The sequence below is a fragment of the Cottoperca gobio genome, chromosome 5 (genome assembly GCF_900634415.1).
Source record: "Cottoperca gobio chromosome 5, fCotGob3.1, whole genome shotgun sequence".
NCBI classification, from domain to species: Eukaryota; Metazoa; Chordata; class Actinopteri; order Perciformes; family Bovichtidae; genus Cottoperca; species Cottoperca gobio.
Window position 1 is genome coordinate 2,500,157 of NC_041359.1, and position 22,114 is coordinate 2,522,270.

At 39.0% G+C, this 22,114-nt stretch overlaps 1 protein-coding gene across 1 annotated transcript; it reads right to left on the reverse strand.

Moving 5' to 3' along the window:
- Window positions 1-15,985: 15,985 nt before the first annotated feature.
- Window positions 15,986-19,408, reverse strand: elf3 (E74-like factor 3 (ets domain transcription factor, epithelial-specific)). Its single transcript, XM_029432486.1, has 8 exons — window positions 19,264-19,408; window positions 18,361-18,594; window positions 17,977-18,084; window positions 17,744-17,887; window positions 17,564-17,650; window positions 17,344-17,463; window positions 16,938-17,133; window positions 15,986-16,401 (listed from the first exon to the last, which is right to left on the reverse strand). The coding sequence occupies exons 1-8, from the start codon at window positions 19,406-19,408 to the stop codon at window positions 16,290-16,292; spliced, it is 1,146 nt and encodes a 381-aa protein (XP_029288346.1). The 3' UTR covers window positions 15,986-16,289.
- Window positions 19,409-22,114: the final 2,706 nt, after the last annotated feature.

A 22,114-nucleotide genomic window follows, 5' to 3' on the forward strand; every position in this document is an offset into this window, starting at 1 on the left:
ATCAGCTCGTCAATAGATAAGCATTCACACATCAGAAGCAATTTGGGGTTCAGTATCTTGCCACTTCGACATGCTAAGTGCAGGGGCTGGGTATCGAACCTCCGACTCTCTAGGCAGGGAACCTCCGGCCTCTGGGCTGTATACGGCCCGCTAGACCATTTGATCCGACCCTTGAGGTAATTCATAAACACACACAAACAAGAAAAAATTATCTAGTCAGCAATAGAATATAACGGGCGGCAGTTTTTCCTGGCCATGGTCAGGGTCCTTGAACACAACACGAGCGGAACGTGTCATCACGTGGTCACGTCATGTCAAAAAACTTCAATATTAAACAAGACGGTCAGTGACATCAGTGAACGCAGCATGGCGAGTGTAAAAAAGAAAAAGGTGGATGCGGAATGTTTCACTTTCCAGGATAAATGGACGAACGATTATTTCTTTGTGGAAGTAAAAGGCCAGTGTGTCTAGTTTGTGTGGACGCGCTTGAGGTGATGAAAAATAATCTTGAGCGTCATTACACCACGAGACATGCCAAACTGCACGAGCTGAAAGGACGAGTGCGTTTGGATGAAGTCAACGCTCTTCGGCGGAGTTTGGCCCAACAAGCAGCTCTCTGCAGAGCGTAACATACAAACATAGAAAGATAGACAGGTAGACCACCACACCAAGAACAGACTGTTCCACCACTGCTGTGCAATTATCACTGCCATGTGCAACACTCACTTTATTTTCTATCAACCACTTGGTACTTATATTTATTTTTAGATTATTCTATTTAATTATTGTTTACTGCCTTTTTACTTCATATTTTCTTTGTTGCTGTGACAAGATACATTTCCCCGTTGTGGGACTAATAAAGGATTGTTGATTTCTAATAAAACCGAAAGATACATGGATAAAAAAGTAGCTTTTTTGTACAGCATAAAAGAAAGGTGAAATGAATGGGCTGCATGAAAATGTTTGCAGAGGTTATGAGCCCTTAATAGGAAAAAGGTTCCCCAACCCTGCTCCAGACGACCACTCTACCTCCTGAGACACAGCTGCCTGTAAAATAGGATCATTAACTTTAGAAAAGACCTAATAAAGCTTAGAAGAGTGCCTTTTATTAATAGATACTCTCTAACATGAAACCATGCATGCCAAGAGTATACTCTCAGTTTTCACACCTGGGTCTGTGGGGACAGCGGTTCCTTTTTAGTTTTCTCAGGCATTAAGATCATTCTCCTCCCAAACACTGTAATTTTCGTAATCTTACCTCCATCGGAAAGACTAGTGGGAACTAAGGAGAGAAAAGACGAGACCTTTTTCCAAAATGCTGGGCCAAAATGTAAACCTGCTGCCACTGAAAGCAAACCAAATACAATAGTGTTGCACCACCAATTGTCTGGTGCTTTCCACAAACGAGAAGGCAGACATGGTTTCCAGTTCTGGGAATTTGTTATATAATACACTCAGCTATGAGGAAACCAAGTAAGGAATAGTGTGTGTGTGTGTGTGTGTGTGTGTGTGTGTGTGTGTGTGTGTGTGTGTGTGTGTGTGTGTGTGTGTGTGTGTGTGTGTGTGTGTGTGTGTGTTTGTGTGCCAGCTCTTGCCTGAGGGGTTACATTCCTTAGACAGTATTTTCAGTTTTTCTACAACATAATTAATCAAATATTTGTTTAGTTACACCTGCATGCTAATATAGTGCATCCTTAAATATATTATCAGGTGGCTTTGCAAGTCCTTTACTGAGTTGTGTGAGCAGGTCATAAATGAAAGTGACGTCTGTTGAGATGTCAATCAGTGGTGAACTGGGCACGTCCCACTATTGTTCACTTCCAGTAAACTCAGACTTCAATTACTTTTATCTTCTCATAATAGCTTCCATTGTGTTTAGGTGACTGGTTCAGTAGATATTTAGAAGTTTGTTAACAACATAATGATTTAATGATAAGGCGTTTTCATTTCTATAAAATAAACATTTTGTCTTGCAGAGCACTGGTATATGCCTATCTTATCTAAAAAGGTATTGGCATGTTGTATCATGTTGACACTTTTATGCATCTTTGATGAAGATTTCAATAAATCTGACATCAATACTTTTCACTGAGTTTCAATTGGTGCCAGTGGTATCAATATTTCAGACATTTTTTGCATGCACAGCACAGCACATAATCTGCACTGAGCTTCATTGAGCAGACGAGTAGGCAGCTATTAAACAGAGTCTGGGGAGAAGTGAGGCGGTCCGACACCTTGCTCAAGGGGCATCTTGGCAGTGCGGATGGGGTGAACTGGCATCTCTCCAGGTAACAGTCCAGGGTCCACAATACTTCCGTTCAGGGATATATGGATATATGTATTTATGTATATGTATGTATTAATATGTGTATGTATGTATATATATATATATGTATATGTATATATATATATATTTGTATACATATATATATATATATATATATATATACACATATACATATATACATATATATGTATAATATATACATAGATATATACACACACACACAGACACCCACATACACACATCACATACACACATATACACACATATATATATATATATATATATATATACACATACATACATACACACTCACACAACATTAATCACACAATAAAGCAGTTCTAGAAGGCACTGTCTCCCCAGGTTAAAATAAGTCAACATTGAAGTTTGGTTTCACACAGGATTCCAACAGCTGTCTCAATGGTTAATTGTGTGTGTTTTCTTACCTGTCCATTCAAACCGACCTCCTCCCTACATGGACTTTGTCACTCTTTATATAACTGGGTTGGGTTGTTTGGGTAGACCAAACATAAAAAAATAACTATTTACGTCACAACATGACGTAAATACAGACAGAGACAAAGACAGATTTAACCTGAGTGCCAGTGACAATTTGAGTACTAGTGGCATTCAATTAAAAATGCCTTTGTTCATATGATTCAAGTTTAAAGTCAGCTCATTCCCTCTCAGTTTTGTGTTTTTGAGACGATACATCTGTCATGTTACATGCACTAAATATTAAGTACAAGTATGCCAAAATGTACATGCACATTTAAAACTACCAAAATAACAGCAGTCATTTATGTTTCATCATTTTTTGTAGAATTAGAAATAATAAGCGTGGATCACCTGAAATATCTGGATTACAGTACATAACTAAGACATCTGTATTTTCTCCTTCTACCTCTTGATTGATATTTCACAGCGGACTCAAAAATTTTTATGGATATTGTTTTGCGTTTCTCACCTTTATTTGACAAGGAAAGCCTCAATGAGATTAAAAATTTGGTTTCAAGAGTGTTCTGGCCATAAGCAATAATGGTAAGTTTCAGAACAACAACATAAAAGATCACATCAAATCAAATCAAATCAAATGTATTTGTATAGCCCAATATCACAAATTATACATTTGTCTCAGTGTGCTTTACAGACTGCAGACATGTATGCATGTACATCTAGATGAAACATACTGTGAGGGCTACTTTGTAGGGAGCGCTAATGAGTCCCCTTGCCACACCCAAGCCCAATACCCTGATCAATTAACACATAATATGACTGTTAATGCGTGTGCCAATTTTTTTTTGTTTTCAGGCATCTCTAGACCCTAAAAAACAACTTTCTGTTTCATGGTGAATGATGCATCGCCACAGCAACAATTAATACAAATTTTAGGTTTAATCGCACCTTTAGGTCAACCAACTGTGTGATCATCCATCTCTCCTTAAAGGGTGGTCTGTTGTTTCCAGACAGAAAGTCATTGCTGTACTGATAACAACTGATACTAGCCTACAGTTTCATGTGTGTTATGACAGACACTACTCCTTAGCTATGACCCTACTATCTCAGGCTCCTGCCTGGAACTGTTTATGGCTTGGTTTTTATAACCCTTACTGCCAACAGTAAACATTGCTGCTGGCTTTATGAGTCCTTGATCATCCATGTAAACTGGAAGCTGTTAGAGATTACCTTCACGCAATAGTTAGAGCTGACTTTGACATATCCGTATTATCACATGTGCAATGGCGGCCCAGGTTTGCAGGTTGCAGTCTGATTGATTGAAAACTAGGAAAAGGGAAAACCCATAAAACATAATGTCAACTCAGAGGCTCAGTATCAAGTGGGTCCTGCATTTTACCTTCTATATGACTTACCACATTCATGTCTTAGGGTTGGTATTCAGATGTATGCAGATGATACAGTTATATATGTATCTGGTAAAACTACTTTGTCAGTTTCCACCCAGCTCTCATATCATGCCATAGCAGCATGTTTAAAAAAACTCATATTAAGAAAACTGTATCAGTTTGCTTTCCTTCCGGAGCTGGGTCTTCAATAGAAGCTAATGACTTAAATGTTAAAATAAAGGGGTGACATATTGTACAGGTCTCAGACATAAAATATATTGGCCGTATATTAGATTCCTAAACTTTAGAAGCATGTTAAGATGGTGAGCAAGGTTGCAAAAGCAATATTACATAAATGTACACTTATTAGAGACTGCCTACCATTTCATGCTGCAAATAGTTTCATGCACTCTGTAATCTTTTCACATTTAATGTATTGTGTTATCTCTTGGTCACAAGCAGCATCTACAATAAACAAGCTTCTTAAGAGAATATGCGATCAAGCAATTACATATTTTGACAGTAAGCCGATAAGATCACACCATTGCCATGTTTCTAAGAAATGAACAATGTTATGTTTTGATCATTTTATTCAATTAGCTAATCTTTAACTCTTCTCTAAATGACTACTTAACCAAGCTCCACAGGTGCTTAGTGACCTTGTGGTATTCAAAAGGAATAGTCCATGCCAGAGTTCAAAGTTTCGAAACATCTCCAACAGATTTCGACAACCTGTAGAAATTTGGACAGCTTGACCTAACCACATGTGTGATAATACTTTGCGAAGCTTTCTAGTTTTCGATAAACCCCTTTGCAATGGCATGCCGTTCCTCTCCATGAAACAGGAAGTTCACTGTACATTGTCTGATCTGCTTGAAAAACTTGGCTTGATAAGAATCCAGGCCTGATATTCTGTATATTACACAGTACAGTTACTGTACAAAATAAAACATTATACTAGCAAATGTGCCTCAGGTAAATTACTGTAGAAGTTACAGCAACATTGTGGATTTACTAATCCCTGCTAGGTAAATCAGAAAAACCTATTTCCCTCTGCGGCAGCAACCACATGCTGTCAGAGAGCACCTTCACAGTAATGTTTACCCCTGCTTAGTGATTGGCAGCAAGACTACAGGAATTTCCCTCAGAATGCAAGAAATCCATCCCAGAAGTTAATTATTACAATAATAAATATGTAACGCAGGGTAGTATTAGTATTAGTAGGTTTGCTACCTGCAGTCATAATATAACTGGCAGTTATATTATGTATTTAGTAAGCATTATGGTGATAGCTCTGAGTAGAATGAACAGTGAATGACCTAAATACTGTAAAAGTATTGAATCTATTTCAGGGTGGATTTTTAAATCATGTGGTGGAACCTATGTGTGGGTGTGTGTGTATGTGCGTGTGTGGTGCACATAATCAAAGTGTAAGAGGTTAGTTTAATAAGTAACTCTCGAGAAAGGCATAATGACTCTCTGTGTTTATCCAATGACAATGCACTGAGATCATAGCAGTAAAAAATCCACCTCTCCCTCCCCCTCTTGTATTTTTTTGGCACCGATCATGGCATTTCCAGTAAGCTACGTGCTACACACACATTCTGGATTGTGGCCAAATTTACCTGCCAGGCAGGTATGTTGACCTAGTAGGAGGAGAGTTGTGTGTGTGTTTGTGTGTGTGTGTGTGTGTGTGTGTGTGTGTGTGTGTGTGTGTGTGTGTGTGTGTGTGTGTGTGTGTGTGTGTGTGTGTGTGTGTGTGTGTGCATGAGTCCTGAGTGTATTTGTTTTGGGAGTGCTTTGCGCAGATAGTTAATTAACTGGTTTTATAATGTCAGTGAGAGAGGATACATTAGATGTGTTGTTGTTGAGAGGGCTGTCAATTAAGTTGGATTAGAAATGAGTGAAAGATGAATGAATGTTTGGATCATCAATCTAATGCAACAAAGAGACACAAAATGATTCACTAACCCTTCACTGCCCACAGCTGTTGTTGTTCTCAGTGCCGTGAAATAAAGGCCAAACTGTGTTGTTACCATTAAACAAAGAGGTGTAAACTGGAACTACATGGAATGACAACAACGTATGGATTGAACAGTTTTGGCTTTCAGCCTGAATCATCGGGACCCAAGTGAGAAATCAAATTCCAGTGACTGACAGCAAGTCACGCAACTTGTTACTGAACCTTATTATCCTCTTTTGTGTAACAAAGAGCAGACCAAGAAATACGCCTGTAATAAATAATAAGCCAAAGTTTGAAACTGGAAGAAAAATATTTTATCGTGATAACACAGGAGCTTTATGTGGTTTTACTTTTTAAACTTTATAATGAGGAATTGCTAAAATACACAGCACGCCTGTGTTTTAACTCCTTTTCACTTTCTGGTGTATGACAGAAAATCTCCACTGATAATAATAAACTGATTAAATAACACATCTATTATCAACAGACTAAAACTCCATGCCTTCAGACTACAAACAAACTGCATCAGAGTTCCTAAGGAAGCAGACTGAAACCCACTATTTAAGTGGACACAGTCAGGTTGTGTAGTTCACACCAGAGTTAGAGTTACACAATCAATAAATTAACCAAATGAAATGTAAACAACCTAGACAGGTTAGTTGTGAAAGCACCCTTAAAGCTGTCATGCTCTCCTCCTCAGCTGAGACACATGCATGCACGCTGAATGATGACGTCACTCCAGCGGGCATGGAACTTCACTATCACTGGGATCACTGGGATCACTGGGGTTCCATTCTTTCCTCCTGCCGCTCCAGATTTTCCTATTTTAAGAGGCCACTGCTCCCAATACTTTTGAGGATTCAAAATCCGCCATTTCCATTTTTCAAAGCTATCCGTAAATATTCTCGATAAAAGCGCCTCATCATTGCTTCATCTGCTCCTCATAACGACAAAGCTCAAAGCGCCAATTGTCTCATTCCTTTGGCACCCTTCTCCCTATTATGTTTCTGTCCATAATACAATTAAGTTTGGTTAGGCGCATGGCTATCATTTACACTTTCAAAGTTATGCCTTTACACCCTTCGCAAGGGCATCTATTTGGTGTTAAATGGAGAGATTTTTTTTTTCTCAGTTAAGTTAACCTTTGGTTCTCACAGCAGCCCAAGAACATTCAATATTTTGTAAGAAGCGCTTTGGTGGATTCTTGAACTGCAAACTGCTTTTAGTGCTTCATCTCTTAGATGACTTTCTGCTAGTGGACTATCCAAATTCCAAACCAGACCAGACCATCTCTGCGCTCAGACATAGTTTTGCAAAATTGGGTATTCCTTTGAAGACAAAAGGTGAGGACCGCTTAAGGCTATAGAATTTCTACGCATCACCTTAGATAGCAATCTGATGCAAGCTACCCTACCTCGTGAGCAATTGAAGCACATCGGGGGGGTCATGAGAAAAGCACAGGAGGTTGTAGTGATGTCTAAAAGAGAATTGCTTTCTTTGCTTTAGTATCTTAACTTTTTAATGTATGTTATCCCTCAGGGACACTTCATATCCAGGCTTTTTTTCTTCTTTTCTGAACTGCCCCCCATTCATTTAAACCATGCTACCACCCGGCTTGGCTAAATCCACAGTAGAAATGTATGATTCTGCATGGTCTCTTTCTGTGCCACCTTGTCTGCGGCTATTTTATCGGTCAATATTCCCATTCTATGGGCCTTTGTAGTTCACTGTTTTGAATCTCGCAAAATGCAACCACCCTACATTAAGGGACTTGTTGCAGGCGTACAATTTCATCTGCGCAGTTTGGATCCATCCACCAACACCTTGCTGGAAAACCCATGTATCTCCTGCTATGTTCCGGCAATGATATTCCACTCCTTATTTCAACAGATCACTTATTTAAAGGACGGGTGTTTTGGTCATTACAATGACTTACTATTTGAAACAATCTCCCTCACAGCTTTTATTGATTTCTCAGAGGTGACGAGTTCACTACACACACAGAAACTTTCCATCCTTCGCATTACCTCACTTTAGCTGATGTAAAGATTAACCCTTGCTACTTTTCTTTATTATTGAAGCACTCAAAGACTGAAAAGAAAAGAAGATCAATTTAAATTTCTGAATTTAACTTAAGATACCGACGTCAAGCAAGCCAACAAGAGCCTCTTTGTTCCTGAGCTGGGTTTGCCTCCCTGCAATGCTGGTTCTCCTTGTTCCAATGTGGATCTACTGGGCCTCGCAGCGAGCTGGGCAGCTCTGTTGCTTTGGTCTGGATTCTTATGCCAGTGGCAGTGACTGGACCATGGCCTTGGCAGTTGGAACGGCCAGTTGAAGCTGTCTTTTTCAGCTGCTTCAGCTGGTTTAAAGGGAGGAGGCCGGTCTTCCTTATCAGGAAGCTGGTTCCATGTCATCCCCTGCTCCTTAGCTCCTTTTTGATCTCTAAAAAATCCATAGTAGGTGTGAAACAGCAAGTCATATAATATTTATATATACAGGACTGTCTCAGAAAATTAGAATATTGTGATAAAGTTCTTTATTTTCTGTAATGCAATTAAAAAAACAAAAATGTCATACATTCTGGATTCATTACAAATCAACTGAAATATTGCAAGCCTTTTATTATTTTAATATTGCTGATTATGGCATACAGCTTAAGAAAACTCAAATATCCTATCTCAAAAAATTAGAATATCATGAAAAAGTATACTAGTAGGGTGTTCAACGAATCACTTGAATCGTCTAATTAACTCGAAACACCTGCAAGGGTTTCCTGAGCCTTGAAAAACACTCAGCTTGGTTCAGTAAACTAAATCACAAGTATGGGGAAGACTGCTGATCTGACTGCTGTCCAGAGGACCATCATTGACACCCTCCATCAGGAGGGTAAGACACAAAAAGAAATGTCTCAAAGAGCAAGCTGTTCACAGAGTGCAGTTTCAAAGCACATCCACAAAAAGTCTGTTGGAAGGGGGAAATGTGGCAGGAAACGCTGCACAACCAAGAGAGATGACCGCAGCCTTAACAGCATTGTGAAGAAGAGTCGCTTCCAGAATTTGGGGGAAAGACAGTGGACTGAAGCTGGAGTCCAGGTATCAAAAGCCACTGTTCACAGACGTGTCCGGGAAATGGGCTACAATAGCCGTATTCCCATGGTCAAGCCACTTCTGAACTCAAGACAACGGAAGAAGCGTCTGACTTGGGCTATGGAAAAGAAGCACTGGACAGTTGCAGAGTGGTCCAAAGTCCTCTTTTCAGACGAAAGCAAGTTTTGTATTTCATTTGGAAGTCAAGGCGCCAGAGTCTGGAGAAAGGCTGGAGAGGAGCAAAATCCAAGTTGCTTGAAATCCAGTGTGAAGTTCCCACAGTCAGCGATGGTTTGGGGAGCCATGTCAGCTGCTGGTGTTGGTCCACTGTGTTTCATCAAGCCCAGAGTAAATGCAGCTGTGTACCAAGAGATTTTAGAGCACTACATGCTTCCGTCTGCTGAAAAGCTCTATGGAGATGAGGAATTCATTTTCCAGCATGATCTGGCACCTGCCCACAGTGCCAAAACCACCAGTAACTGGTGTACTGACCATGGCATTACTGTCCTCGATTGGCCTGCCAATTCCCCTGACCTGAACCCCATAGAGAATATGTGGGGTATTGTGAAGAAGAAGCTGAAAGACACCAGACCCAACAATGCTAATGAGCTAAAGGCCGCTATTGAAGCATCCTGGGCATCCATAACACCTCAGCAATGCCACAGGCTGATTGCCTCCATGCCACGCCGCATTGATGCAGTAATCCGTGCAAAAGGATTCCCAACCAAGTACTGAGTGCATTAATGGACATTTTCAAATGTTTGATTTTGTTTTGCTGTTATAAATCTGAGGAACTATTCTAATTTTTTGAGATAGGATTTTTGAGTTTTCTTAAGCTGTAAGCCATAATCAGCAATATTAAAATAATAAAAGGCTTGCAATATTTCAGTTGATTTGTAATGAATCCAGAATGCATGACATTTTTGTTTTTTTAATTGCATTACAGAAAATAAAGAACTTTATCACAATATTCTAATTTTCTGAGACAGTCCTGTATATATATATAATCTCTGTGTCATTCAGAGTGAGGACAGGTCCAGTGGAGGTCCTATTGACTTGGAAATTCTTTATTAATAATAGTACTAATAATAATACATTGGAGAGGACTAGACTGAGGTTGCACCCCTGCCTCACCCCACGATCCTGAAACAATAAGGCTGTTTGTTTGTCTCCTATTTTAACTGCACATTTACTATGTGTGTACATAGATTTAATTATATCATATGTTATTTTCCTAATGCCACTGTTGAGAAGTCTATAGCAAAGGCCTTCGTTCGGCCTTCGTTCGGCCTTCTTGTATTCAATGAAACATGCCTTTCCTTTCTTTTTGTCTAATTCTTACACAATTAGGGTGTGGGTATACAGTAGATGTGGTATAGTTTGGCATTTATTATTATTTATTTAGCCATATATAAAATCATTAAGACTTTATTCCCAGGTTACTATTTACACAGATTGCACAGTAATTATTTGTTTGTTTGTTTATCTCCATTTTAAAAGATTGGTGTTATTAAACCTTTATTCCATATTTAATGACAAGTTCCAACTACTATAATTATTTTAAATAGATGGGTAAAGCAAATTAAAATGTATGGTCAGAATATTATATAATTTAATTTAAGATAATGTTGACTCCATAGGGGTCTTATTTATTCATTTATTTATATATATATAAATAAATATAATTCCCACGATCTATGAAAACAAACTTGACTTGAAACCCTGACCCATGCGTACTCACATTATGGAGACAGTGGGACTAGGTAATGGTGAGGTGGGGAATTAAAGCCTCTTGCATTGTGCAGAATGCAAAGAACTGAATACCCTTCCGCTCACGACTCTCTTTCTCAATTCTTAGTTTCAGGTGATTATACACTAACTAAAACATTGTTATGATTATTATATTCCATTACTACTAATAGATACCCTACATACTACATGTTGGTCCTTTAATTACTAGCCAGAATAGAGACATTGGTATTGCTTTCACTTTGTGAGTCTGTGTGTGTTTGTCTCTGGACTCGTTTTTTTTTCGACGCAGTTACCAAACAGGTGTGTAGTTGAAAACAAAATCAAGGTCGAGTTTGAAGATGGGTGTGGTCTAAGTAAGGGGCCCCTGGACCGATTTGGCCAGAGTCTCGCAAGATGGTCTCTAGTTTTTTTCAATTATGGTCTATTTGATAGGGACAAACTGGAGATACATATCCGATGCAAGTATCAGACTGTTGCTGCTACACACAATCTGCCTTCTTACCCAGCACAATTTCACCACCTACACATATGGAGTCTTTAAATTAACAGAGTCTTAAAAATACAAACTATTGACAGCTCTCACACAATAATTATACTAACATATCCTCATTATGAGTCCTAATCCTAACGCAGGCCAAGTTTGCAAGCACAGGCATAAGCACCTTCCGAGGCGTCGGGAGTACTGGCAGGATGCCAATCTATGTGGCTGTACATTTTCGCAACCTTCGGACGCTGTGTAGGCTACAGCCCTGGACCTTTATGAAGCATGAACAATTTAGGCCAGCTTGGACAATCAACACTCAAGGTACAAAAACTTCCTGCATTATGGCCAAAGAAGATTTTTGGTAGCCAAGCCACTGCAATACCGTTGCATAAAAACTCAAGATTTGATAAACTTTCATTGAAAAGGTCTTTAGTTTATACTGACCAAATTTGAAGTACACAAGATTAAATCTCTTTTTGATTGTTTAAGTAAACCACCTGTAAAAGGTAAAAAATTTGCCATCTGCACAAGTTACATCTGTCTTCCAAACTTAATTTAATAACGTCAAATATTAAATGGGAGCTTTTACTTTGAAAACTGTTAGGAGGCGCTATTGAGCCAGTTTGCCACGCCCATCCAAGACCCATTCACCCCTCAAACAGCAGCTTTTTGTTTCATGGTCACCACAGCAACAGTGTTTGATAAAAACTCACAATCTTTTTTAACTTTCCAGGTTATAGTGCTTTCCATCAGTTCTTGCTCTTTTATTGAATAATGTTGTGGGTTTGAGTTTTGATTACTAATTCTAAAATGTTCCACTTTGTGTGCTGATATCAAATTGTGTCAGTGCAGATAGACAATATATTGAAGTTGTGATTTAAAGCAGGAGGTTCAATGCTACTACTGCCACTGGTGCCATGACTAGGCAACAGCCCAACTGTTGCAAGTGTAAGCTAGTTAGCTGTTAACTATTATTATATATTATATATTATGTTAACTAAATATTTCAGTTGCTATTTTATTTGTAAGTTGTACGTTTGTCTTCTTGTTTGAAGTCCTCCTCTGTCTTCTAGTTTTAGCTGCTCCGGTTAGCGACACTGTATCCACCGAGCTAAATGTCTGGATCTTTGTCTTCAGGGTCCTGTTCCAGTTGTTTTCTCTCCTCTGGCTTATGAATCCTGTTCAAGTTAATATTTTCAGTGTTCATTTTATTTTATAACAACAAAATTATTCAGGAGCTTACTTAAGCATGAGTTAGAATCCGGAAATGTCTCAGCTGTCTGTCAACGCCAGGTTAATAAGTTCCAAGATAGTTCAAATATGTTTCCTTTCATTAAATATGTAAATGTTATGTAGTGACCAAAGTGTAAATGGACTAGTCATTGTGTCACCAAGCTTCCAGGACCATCAATTTTGTTAAGGCGCACAAATTCATTTAATTGTTCAACTTTCTGGTGTGTGACCGGGCACATACACTCTAATTCCTTTTTTCCCTACCACAACCCCGATCCTCCCCATTCTTACTCTTTGCTAAAAGATATGAACATCACATCACACTAGTTCCTGCATTGCTCCAGAACCAGCAAATGCACTAGAGACAGGACTTAATGGTGACAGTCATTGGCACAAAAGGACATTTTTATTCAACAGACAAGCCATCCAGATATCATGCTCTGTCATCTCCAACAGGCCAGACCTGTTTTACACCAAGCTGAAACCAAAAACCAGCAGCCTGCCAGTGTCAGTTGGAAGACACAGACAGAGGTGTGTAAACCAGAAAGCTCAATTTTGCTGTTAAATGTTGGAAATCTAACAATGGTGGATTGATAAGTGTGTGTACAGTCAGAGGTATCACATAGCTGTCAAAAGCCAGTAGTAATTATTCATCAGTCATAATGTCATTACACGCACATGCATGCACGCACGAACACTCACACACACAAACACACAGTGCAACTGCACAATCTAGTGTCACAGATTGTCTGCAGGTATTTATTTTGGCATGCATGTTGACAAAAGTGACAAGCTACATGGTTCATTTGAAAGCTTAAATGCGAGTGCTGGGTTGCTTAATGCCATCAGGTGATATTGTGCAACACTGGCATTTTGTGAAACCATTCCAGTAAACATGTCTTACAGGATTTTATGGCATCACACTTATGACTGGACAACATAGATCAGTATGAAGCCCTGTTTTTATAATGGTGTCGGTGCTTCTCTCTTTTCTCTCTTCTTATTTGAAGTGCAGATAAAAAAAAGCCAGTCAAACAAAGTCTGTGCTAGTTTATAATAAAGGTGATCATTATGACTGTCTGTCATCTACAGTGTGATATATGTCCACTTCAGTTAATTTATTCTCTATAGCCAGTTGAAGATGATTGTGTTGAAGCCCTGCTGTTCACGTGACACCTCAGACACATTCTAGTTCACCATCCACAGTTATACTCATGGGACTCATATTGGCAACAAAAGAGATTTATAAGAGATGATGCATACACTTACAAGACATGATGCACAAGATAAAAACCTACACATGCACACAACTCGCAGAAGAACATTGGATCAGAAGTTCAGTATTAATGTGCCGTCTTAGTTTAACAACATTATGAAGATTCTTAGCCCACAGTTTGTTTGTCTGCACTATAAACAGATACACCATTTCTTCTTCTAATGTTTTATTTTATTTTATAATCAATTTTATAGTCAAACCTGAGTGAGACCGGGAGCCATTGCAGTGATTTGAGGATGGGTGTGATGTGTTCGTACTGACCCAAGAGGTCGATATAGTTTGATTTCAAGCTATTTATGTGAAGCACTATGCACTCCATTTGCAAACTCACCCAAACTGAGCGGTTTTAGTTATGTTATTCATATATCATGTCCCACATGGATACAAAATGAATATCTAACTGAAAAACATTGGTTGTAAACACTTTTCCCATAAGTTCAAATTAAAGTTCATATTCTTGATATAACATTCTCTCAGATACACTGAAGCAAAGCATAATCAACCATGTGTCCGTAAATATAAGTTCAAGTCATTATTTCTCAACTATTAAAAAGGCAAATAAATTAAATATTATTTCTCTCAGGATCAAAAACCATAAGGAAATAAAAGAAGCAAACGACAGAGTTTCTCTCTCCCTTGTGGAGATTGAAAGTGTGAAGTTTGAAAGACTCGTAGAAGGAAGAGCCTAAAATTAAGAAGCAATAACAAGTTAAAACAAGTATAGCAGAAGTACCAGTTTATCTTAGAATCAAGTTAACTCATATTTATATCAAGAAACCTTTTATAAAGAGACCGTTTTACCTATAAGGTGCCAGAATCAATCTGGAGAGTGAGACTTATCTTTACCAGGTGCCAGTAAGATGTATGTATTATCTTTATAGCTTGCACTTTCCATGTTCCCCTGCTGCGATAATGTGGACTGTGAATCTGTTGAGTTCATTTGGGTTTCTTGTAGCCTCATTTCAGCACTTTTACATGTAACAAAATATCATGTTAACAAAATAAAACAAACATGTTGAACCTGGCTTTATCCAATGTTCAGATTTCTGTTCAGCACATATTTAATAAGTGAATGCCTCATTTGCATATATATAAACATAAAACTTTTGAAAAATGTAATGTAAGTAATCAACTGGGTAAGTTTAGTGGTGAAAGCTATTAACACAATGTTTTACCCTATGTTTCAAAACTTCCACTGACAACATACTGTATCCTAAAACATCAGATCATGGTCAAAGCGTGATTTTGGTGCTTATAGTCAACAACTCGAAGCACTTAGTTAAAGTTAGGGAAAGAAGGTGGACAATAACTGTGTGGTCACAATTATACTCCACATTCACATGTTCCATCCTTCATGATGGTTACAGGTACACCAATATGATCCCAGAGCGTTGTGTAAAAAAAAAATCCCAAACAGCAAGTACATGTCAAAATGTATTTCTTTAGAAACAATATGGCATCAATTACATTATTATTATACATTGTATGCAGTTTACTCCACAGACATGTACATTATTCAATCCAAAGTGGATGACAGTAAAAGTGTATTAATCACATTAAGACATTAAAGAATCACACAAACAGTGTGTAACTGATTTCTGGCTGATTGATACAAACTGTTTTACAGGTCATGATCATATATAAGACATTAAGCATTGTGTAAATACACTTTATAATAAGTGATACCAATAGACATGTAGTGCACATCATTACTGTATTAATGTGAAACATCATTTCACCTTAGTTCTCTGTTCTGTATTTGTCCTTCACATTAAGTTAACCAGTACAAGACATTTCCTAATTTGGTCCAATTTTCAGATCTAAAACTGATTTTACATTTACATGTAAAATCGATGGTGAAAGTTTCACCCTTTTAGAATAACAGTAATATAAGTAAGAAAAGACAAATGTCATCACTATATAACATTTCCAGTGCCGAAATACAGCCATTAACGCGCATATGTCAAACTTCATAGTGACAGATGAGGATGAGTTAGTCCTGCATCAACAAACAAATGTGGACTCTGCATATGTAAAAAGTTTACTTTTCCAGCCTCTCAGTGCTTACAGAAACTCACAAGCATCCAAAACTATGTCGATTTTAGTTACTGCACACATAGTAACTATATTCCAATGACAATTAAAAAAACAAAATACAACATTAATATCGGTTCATAAAACCTACTAGAGCCAAAAAAACTGGCTTACATTTTCTGCAACACCTTCCTTGTAAGAGGAAGTTAGTGTCTTAAACATCTGGGGCAGCAAGTTTATTTTCTCCACAAAGGCCACACAGATATTTATAGTTCATGAAATACTGATCTTACTGGCTTTTTGGTTTCTACCCGCTCAATGACTGACACCTCACATGCCCATGCCAATCTCCTCAATCTTCCAGCCGTTGGAGTTCTTTCCAAATTTGTACACGAGCCTCCGGCCGTCGACTCGATCCAGGATCTCCCTCTTATAGTAATACCTGAGGGAGGACGAGGGTCAGTTAGTCCAGGGTCAACACATATAGCATGCTAATATAAAGCAATTGTTAGTAAATGAACATTTCAAAAGTACCTTTTTTAACAATATTCTTCTGCTAGTGACCAGACCATGATTAAAGGGGCCAAGATTAAATGTCAAGGAATATAGAGAATATTACAGAGCCTGTCAAACCAGTTGTATCTGGTGTGGCTCTGGGGGAGCAGTGTCATTCTTATCTTCAGTTAGAGACTTAGAGAAAAAGTCTGTGTGACAAACTGGGTGTATGGTAAAACACCCAAAAGCCCTTTACATTTGGCCAAATAAAGTAAAGCTACCAGAGCAGCTGTACAAGCATCTATTATCTATGTTGGAACATCTTATTTTTGAGTTTCAGGACAAAATGGCAGACTCTTGAACTTCTGAACAAACATATAAATACTTAATCCTTTGAGATTCAGGCAGACACAATGCAAAGCTAATGAAACAGCTGGAATGTCCACATCAGACTCTTCCTTGTTAGCTAGCACATGAACTCACCTCATGGCACGGCTGAGTTTCTCGTATGTCATGCTGCTGTTCTTCTTCTTCTGGCCCCACATCTGAGCCACAGCCTCGGACTTTAGGAACTTAAACACGCCCTCGCGGCGGTCCTCCCACTTCATCAGGCCCTGGTTTCTCTCTGGGTGGATCAGGATGTCCCTGATGAACTCCCACAGGTGAGTGCCACGAGGCGCTGCAGACAAACAGTGGGGCACAGTGAGCTGAATCTGTGTTTGTGTGTGCATGGATGTACAAGCATAAGCATGTCAAACAGATATCTGCAGCCTGATAAAGATGCAAAGTAGAATCCTTAAAACAGCTAAGCAGCGTTCACATACATATGCCTTTAGTCAGTGTTTTACATGATGAATGACAGTATGCTGATTCTCAAATGTAGCCTTACCGTGTTGCTTTCTCTTTGGATTGTCATAAATGCTGCTGCTGTGCTCTCTGCAGACTTTGGGAGGGCGCCCCCGTGGCCGCTTCAGCCGAGACTCTCCTTTCTCTGTTTTGATGTGCGTCTCTGTTAACGCAACAGTTCATTTGTCAGACGTTAACTTAAACTATGTGAGATTGTGGAATGCAAAGAACTTTGCAAACAATGAGTTTTTCTGCTTACTCACTTGAAATCAGAGGGTAGGAGAACTCCGGATCTGACTCGCTGCTGCCAGACTCCGTGGAGCTGAGGCCTGAGAAGTCCAACATGCCACCTGAACAGATGAGAGACATGTTTAGATATACAGCCTTCTTAAGAAACTGAGAAGCAGAAGAGTTGAGCAAGATGATGAGGATGAAATACTTACTGTTGGAGGAGGAGCTGCACTCGCTGTCAGACGGGTTATCAGACAGGTACTCGGTGTCATGAGCTGTCATGGGCTTCATGGTCAGACTAGTAAGTTCATAGTCATCCCTGTAAGCCAACTGCCTCTTGCAAATGGCTTCTTCAGCTGTTGGTGAGAAGTAGAAGCATTAGCCCTATGATTTCTGCACAGTAACGATGTTATGCTCATATGTAACATCACTATACAATATGTACCTTGGCCGATTCTAATGCTGCTGAGCAAAGGGAAGTTTAGGTTGTCCAGGAAGTTGTCCAGGAGCAGGCAGGTCTCGTTCAGCTCTGGTCCTGACAGGCTCTGCAGCTCTGGGGAGAAAAAGGACACGAGGGGATGAACAATTAGACATTTTAGCCATAACATTCATCCAGGAGAAGAAAAATCCAGCAAAACATATGCAAGGGACTACATTGCTGTCCTCTGGGAATAGGGGCCAAACCGATCATTTTCTGACTATAAATTCTAGGTTTATTGACAAGCAACTGAATAATGTGGCTTTTATTTTGGCATCCCTTTAAACCCTTGACTCTTGACACTGCAATTGAAGTCTAAATTCTACAAATAATTCCTACATGTAGTTTTACCATATTTGGTCTTGTGTTCCTGCAGACTCTGCTGGAGGTGTAGGCCCAGCTGTGGGCCGAAGACCTCAATCATCTCGTCCCGGTTCATCTGGCAGAGAGCAGGGCCGTCCATAGTGCAGTAGGCCAGACTCAGGGTGCTTGCATCAAACTTGGTGCTCTCTACTTGGTCGCTGATCCACTCCAGAACGTGGTCTTCTGTCCAGAAGTGAGGGCTGAGCTGCCTGTACAACTGCCCTGCAGAGAGAGAGGCAAAAGTTACTTAATATTCTACAGGTTTGTATACAGAATGTACACTAGTTCTTCACATTCAGCATTAATAGATATAAATAATTAAGTTCAGTTGATTCATCCAAACTACATACATAATATGTCATAACATGCTTCTTAAATGTATAGCAACATGTCTACCTGCTTAGCTATCAGTGATATGGACTGATACCAGTCTGCATCATCACCCAGTCTGGATTTGTGTGTCTAAGGTCAGACAAACAAAGCCTGAACTGTTTCAACAATGAGGTGGCAGCATTCTCTTGTTTGACGGTTATGTTGAGTTAAACATTGGCTGCCTGGTAAATGATTTAGCTAACAGTGTCTGAATGAGGTCAAAGCAAAGTTCAGTGAGCTCATGGTCCCACTGGCTGAAGTTTGAGAAGAAAAAAAAGGATCATGTTTACTGTGAGATTAGTCTTCAACTGAAACTACCCACGAAACTCAGAGTGGACTATAATGGTTAACAAAGGCTTCACAGCCGAGACACAACACTCATGTGTTTGGTGTCACCCATATCACACACACACACACACACACACACACACACACACACACACACACACACACACACACACACACACACACACAACTAAGACAGAAACGAGTTTCACAGCAGCAGTTGGTTCCTCTTACCGCTTATGTTTGAGCTGTATGATAAACTGCTGATCTGCAGGGTGTTGATACTGGGAAGCACACTGGGCTGTACGTCAGGGAGGCCAGTGTGATACATGGTGAGGTTGGCATGAGTCAGGATGCTGCTGAGGCACGGTGATGACATGGAGACACTGAGAAACAAAGAAGAAGATACGTCTTTACACGCCACTTTAAAATAACTGAAGCAGAGCTGCTTTAAATTCAAAGAGAAGTTATATCTAATGAACATTTGTTTGTTGTTGTTCAGCTTTGTAACATAATTAACATGCATCACTTCTAAACATGAACATTTTAATTAAATAGTTAACGAATATATTTTTACCTGATTAGACCACAAGCCACAATATGATGCAAAGGAATTAGGCTCCAAGACAATCCGCAGTGTGAGTGTGTGTGTAAGTTCCAGAGTTCCAAGTGCTCCTCTGTCTGTTCTCTGTGTCTCTGAGGCAAAGATGCACTTGTTGCTACATTTAACCACCTGTTGAGATTTATACTCCTGGGGAGTGTGGGACGGACTCAGGTGAGTTCAGGGGAATTCCACCTGAAAATGGCCACACCTCCATCCCTCCTACTCCACCGCTTTCCAGAGAACTTGATCAACAAAACAAACCTGCTCTGATAATCTCTCTAATCTTTTTTCTCCATCTTTTTCACACCACCAGTTAGGGTTAGATCATATTTGTATTCATAGCTTTTATAGATTTGCTTTGCGTTATCAGATTTCTTTAACTGAAAATGAAATAGCAGTGTGGAAATGTGTTGGAGGATCTTGACTGAGCACAAATACATTGAAACTTTGAAACTGACTTATCATAGTCATATTTCCATGACACAGCCACCTTTAACAACACCTTTAAAGAAGACGGTGGGGAGACTGAGGATGACAGATGGTCACCGTTTCTAAAAATAGCCGCATACAGTGTGTGACGACAGCATACAGCCGGCTGTGTGGACAGCCAGTTTTATCAATCAACAGCCAAGCCTGAGAGTGATAAAACATCTTCATCAGGCTGCTCTTTATGTAACCTGATGTGGCACCTGGTGGTCAAACACCGACACCTCTACTGCAACTTCTACTGCCGCTGCCATAAACAATGTCACCAGGTAAAATCCATCGAGCCGTACAGTAAAGTTTTTTGCCTAATTTTTAGTTTGTGTCAGTACAAAAAACAATTGAATTAGAATAAGAATATTGAAAATAGAATCAGTTCGTCAGTGTTATTTTAGTGTTACAATAAAGTTATGGTTGTGTGATTTTCTGTAACTACTGATTTTGTTCAGAGTATTGATTTAGTTTTTTATGATAAGCTTTTGACAAAATCTGTATTTGTGTGTCGTATTTTATGGGTTTTAATTCCTGTAGTTTTATATATTTGTGTTTTCTTTCCACTACACCATCATCATGAGGCAGTGACTCATACAATCCTTTAAGCAATTAATGCTGATCCATAATGATGTCATGTAATTAAGCCCTGTGCTGTAATTATGTTGCAACGTCAAGGAATAGTTCAGATTCTTTCCTAAAACAAATAGAGCCAATTAGTTTAAAGTTATACCCACCTGGATGTTATGTCGCCACCCAAAAGTTGTTGTTTCCAGCTGCCAGAACACATTGATCATCACGGTACACAAACTCCTCTTGCCACACATACCAGTGTGGTATGAATGATTACAACTTAAAGAGAACAAGTCAAGTTTAATTGCTAAGGCACTCTCTGCTTCAAGTTAGTTTTCTCTGTTATTATTGTGTTACTGTGATATACACAGTAAATTAATGTAATTATGTTTAGAGATGAAGGGGAAATGGCATTGAGGTACCACAACAGATGATAAAACTCTGTTTTCGAAACACAAAAAGAAACTGATAATTCATTAAAAATAAATGTATCTTTTATTTATTTTTTAACACAGGTTTGAACTTTTTAAAATTCTTAAAAAAGCAGCAGAGTGGGGAAAGCATCTGTTATTACAGTGAATGTGCAGAAAAAGATGCATATTTACTGTAGGTAGAGATGCTTTCTCCATTCTGCCTTTGAGAATTTAATACAGAATGTATTACACTTGCCTTGCATAGATCATTGCTGTATATTGATGTATGTATAGTGATGATATATTAATATCAATTACAAAATAGATGGCAGCTATTGGTGCAGTGGTATTACACTGACATTAGTTCAAGTGTATGTGGCTTCTCCACTGATCGTCCCATATAGCTTTGGCCTTTGGAATGATTTTCAACCAATAAACAATGGCGCACCTCCAAATGTTTCCCCCAAAATGTCACAATGTCACTCACACCCTGTTTCCACAGTTTGTTAGAGGAAAACCTTAGCGTGGAATGCAGCCACTCAGGTTTCTGTTTTCTGACGAGGCTGCTTTCTTTCATGGCCTGGGGCCTCACAGGAAAATAATTTCATCACTTGCTGTCTTTTTTCACCACCCTTCATTACTCTTCTACACCTGGCCTGTTGTTAAATGGTGGGACTTTCCACGGATACCAAATGTGGGCGATTACAAGTAGTGAGGCAGAGCAGCGTCGTAACAGAGGTATGTAAACCATTATGAATGTGTTCAGGTCGAGTCTTATGTGCGTGTTTCGGTGGTGAGTCTAATAGATATTAGATTAAAATATTAAAGCCCAACCACGTCTCTGGTGTAAATGCTAATATTATCTATATAACATAAAACAGAGGGGGAAACAGAACATCAAACACAGGAAAAAGCTCAAGCACTCAATTAACAAACACATCATACTGGGCTCCACAAAGGGTCCATGCGCACTTGCACCAAAAAAAACAAAAAAACAAAAACATTACAAGATTCTTGTTTT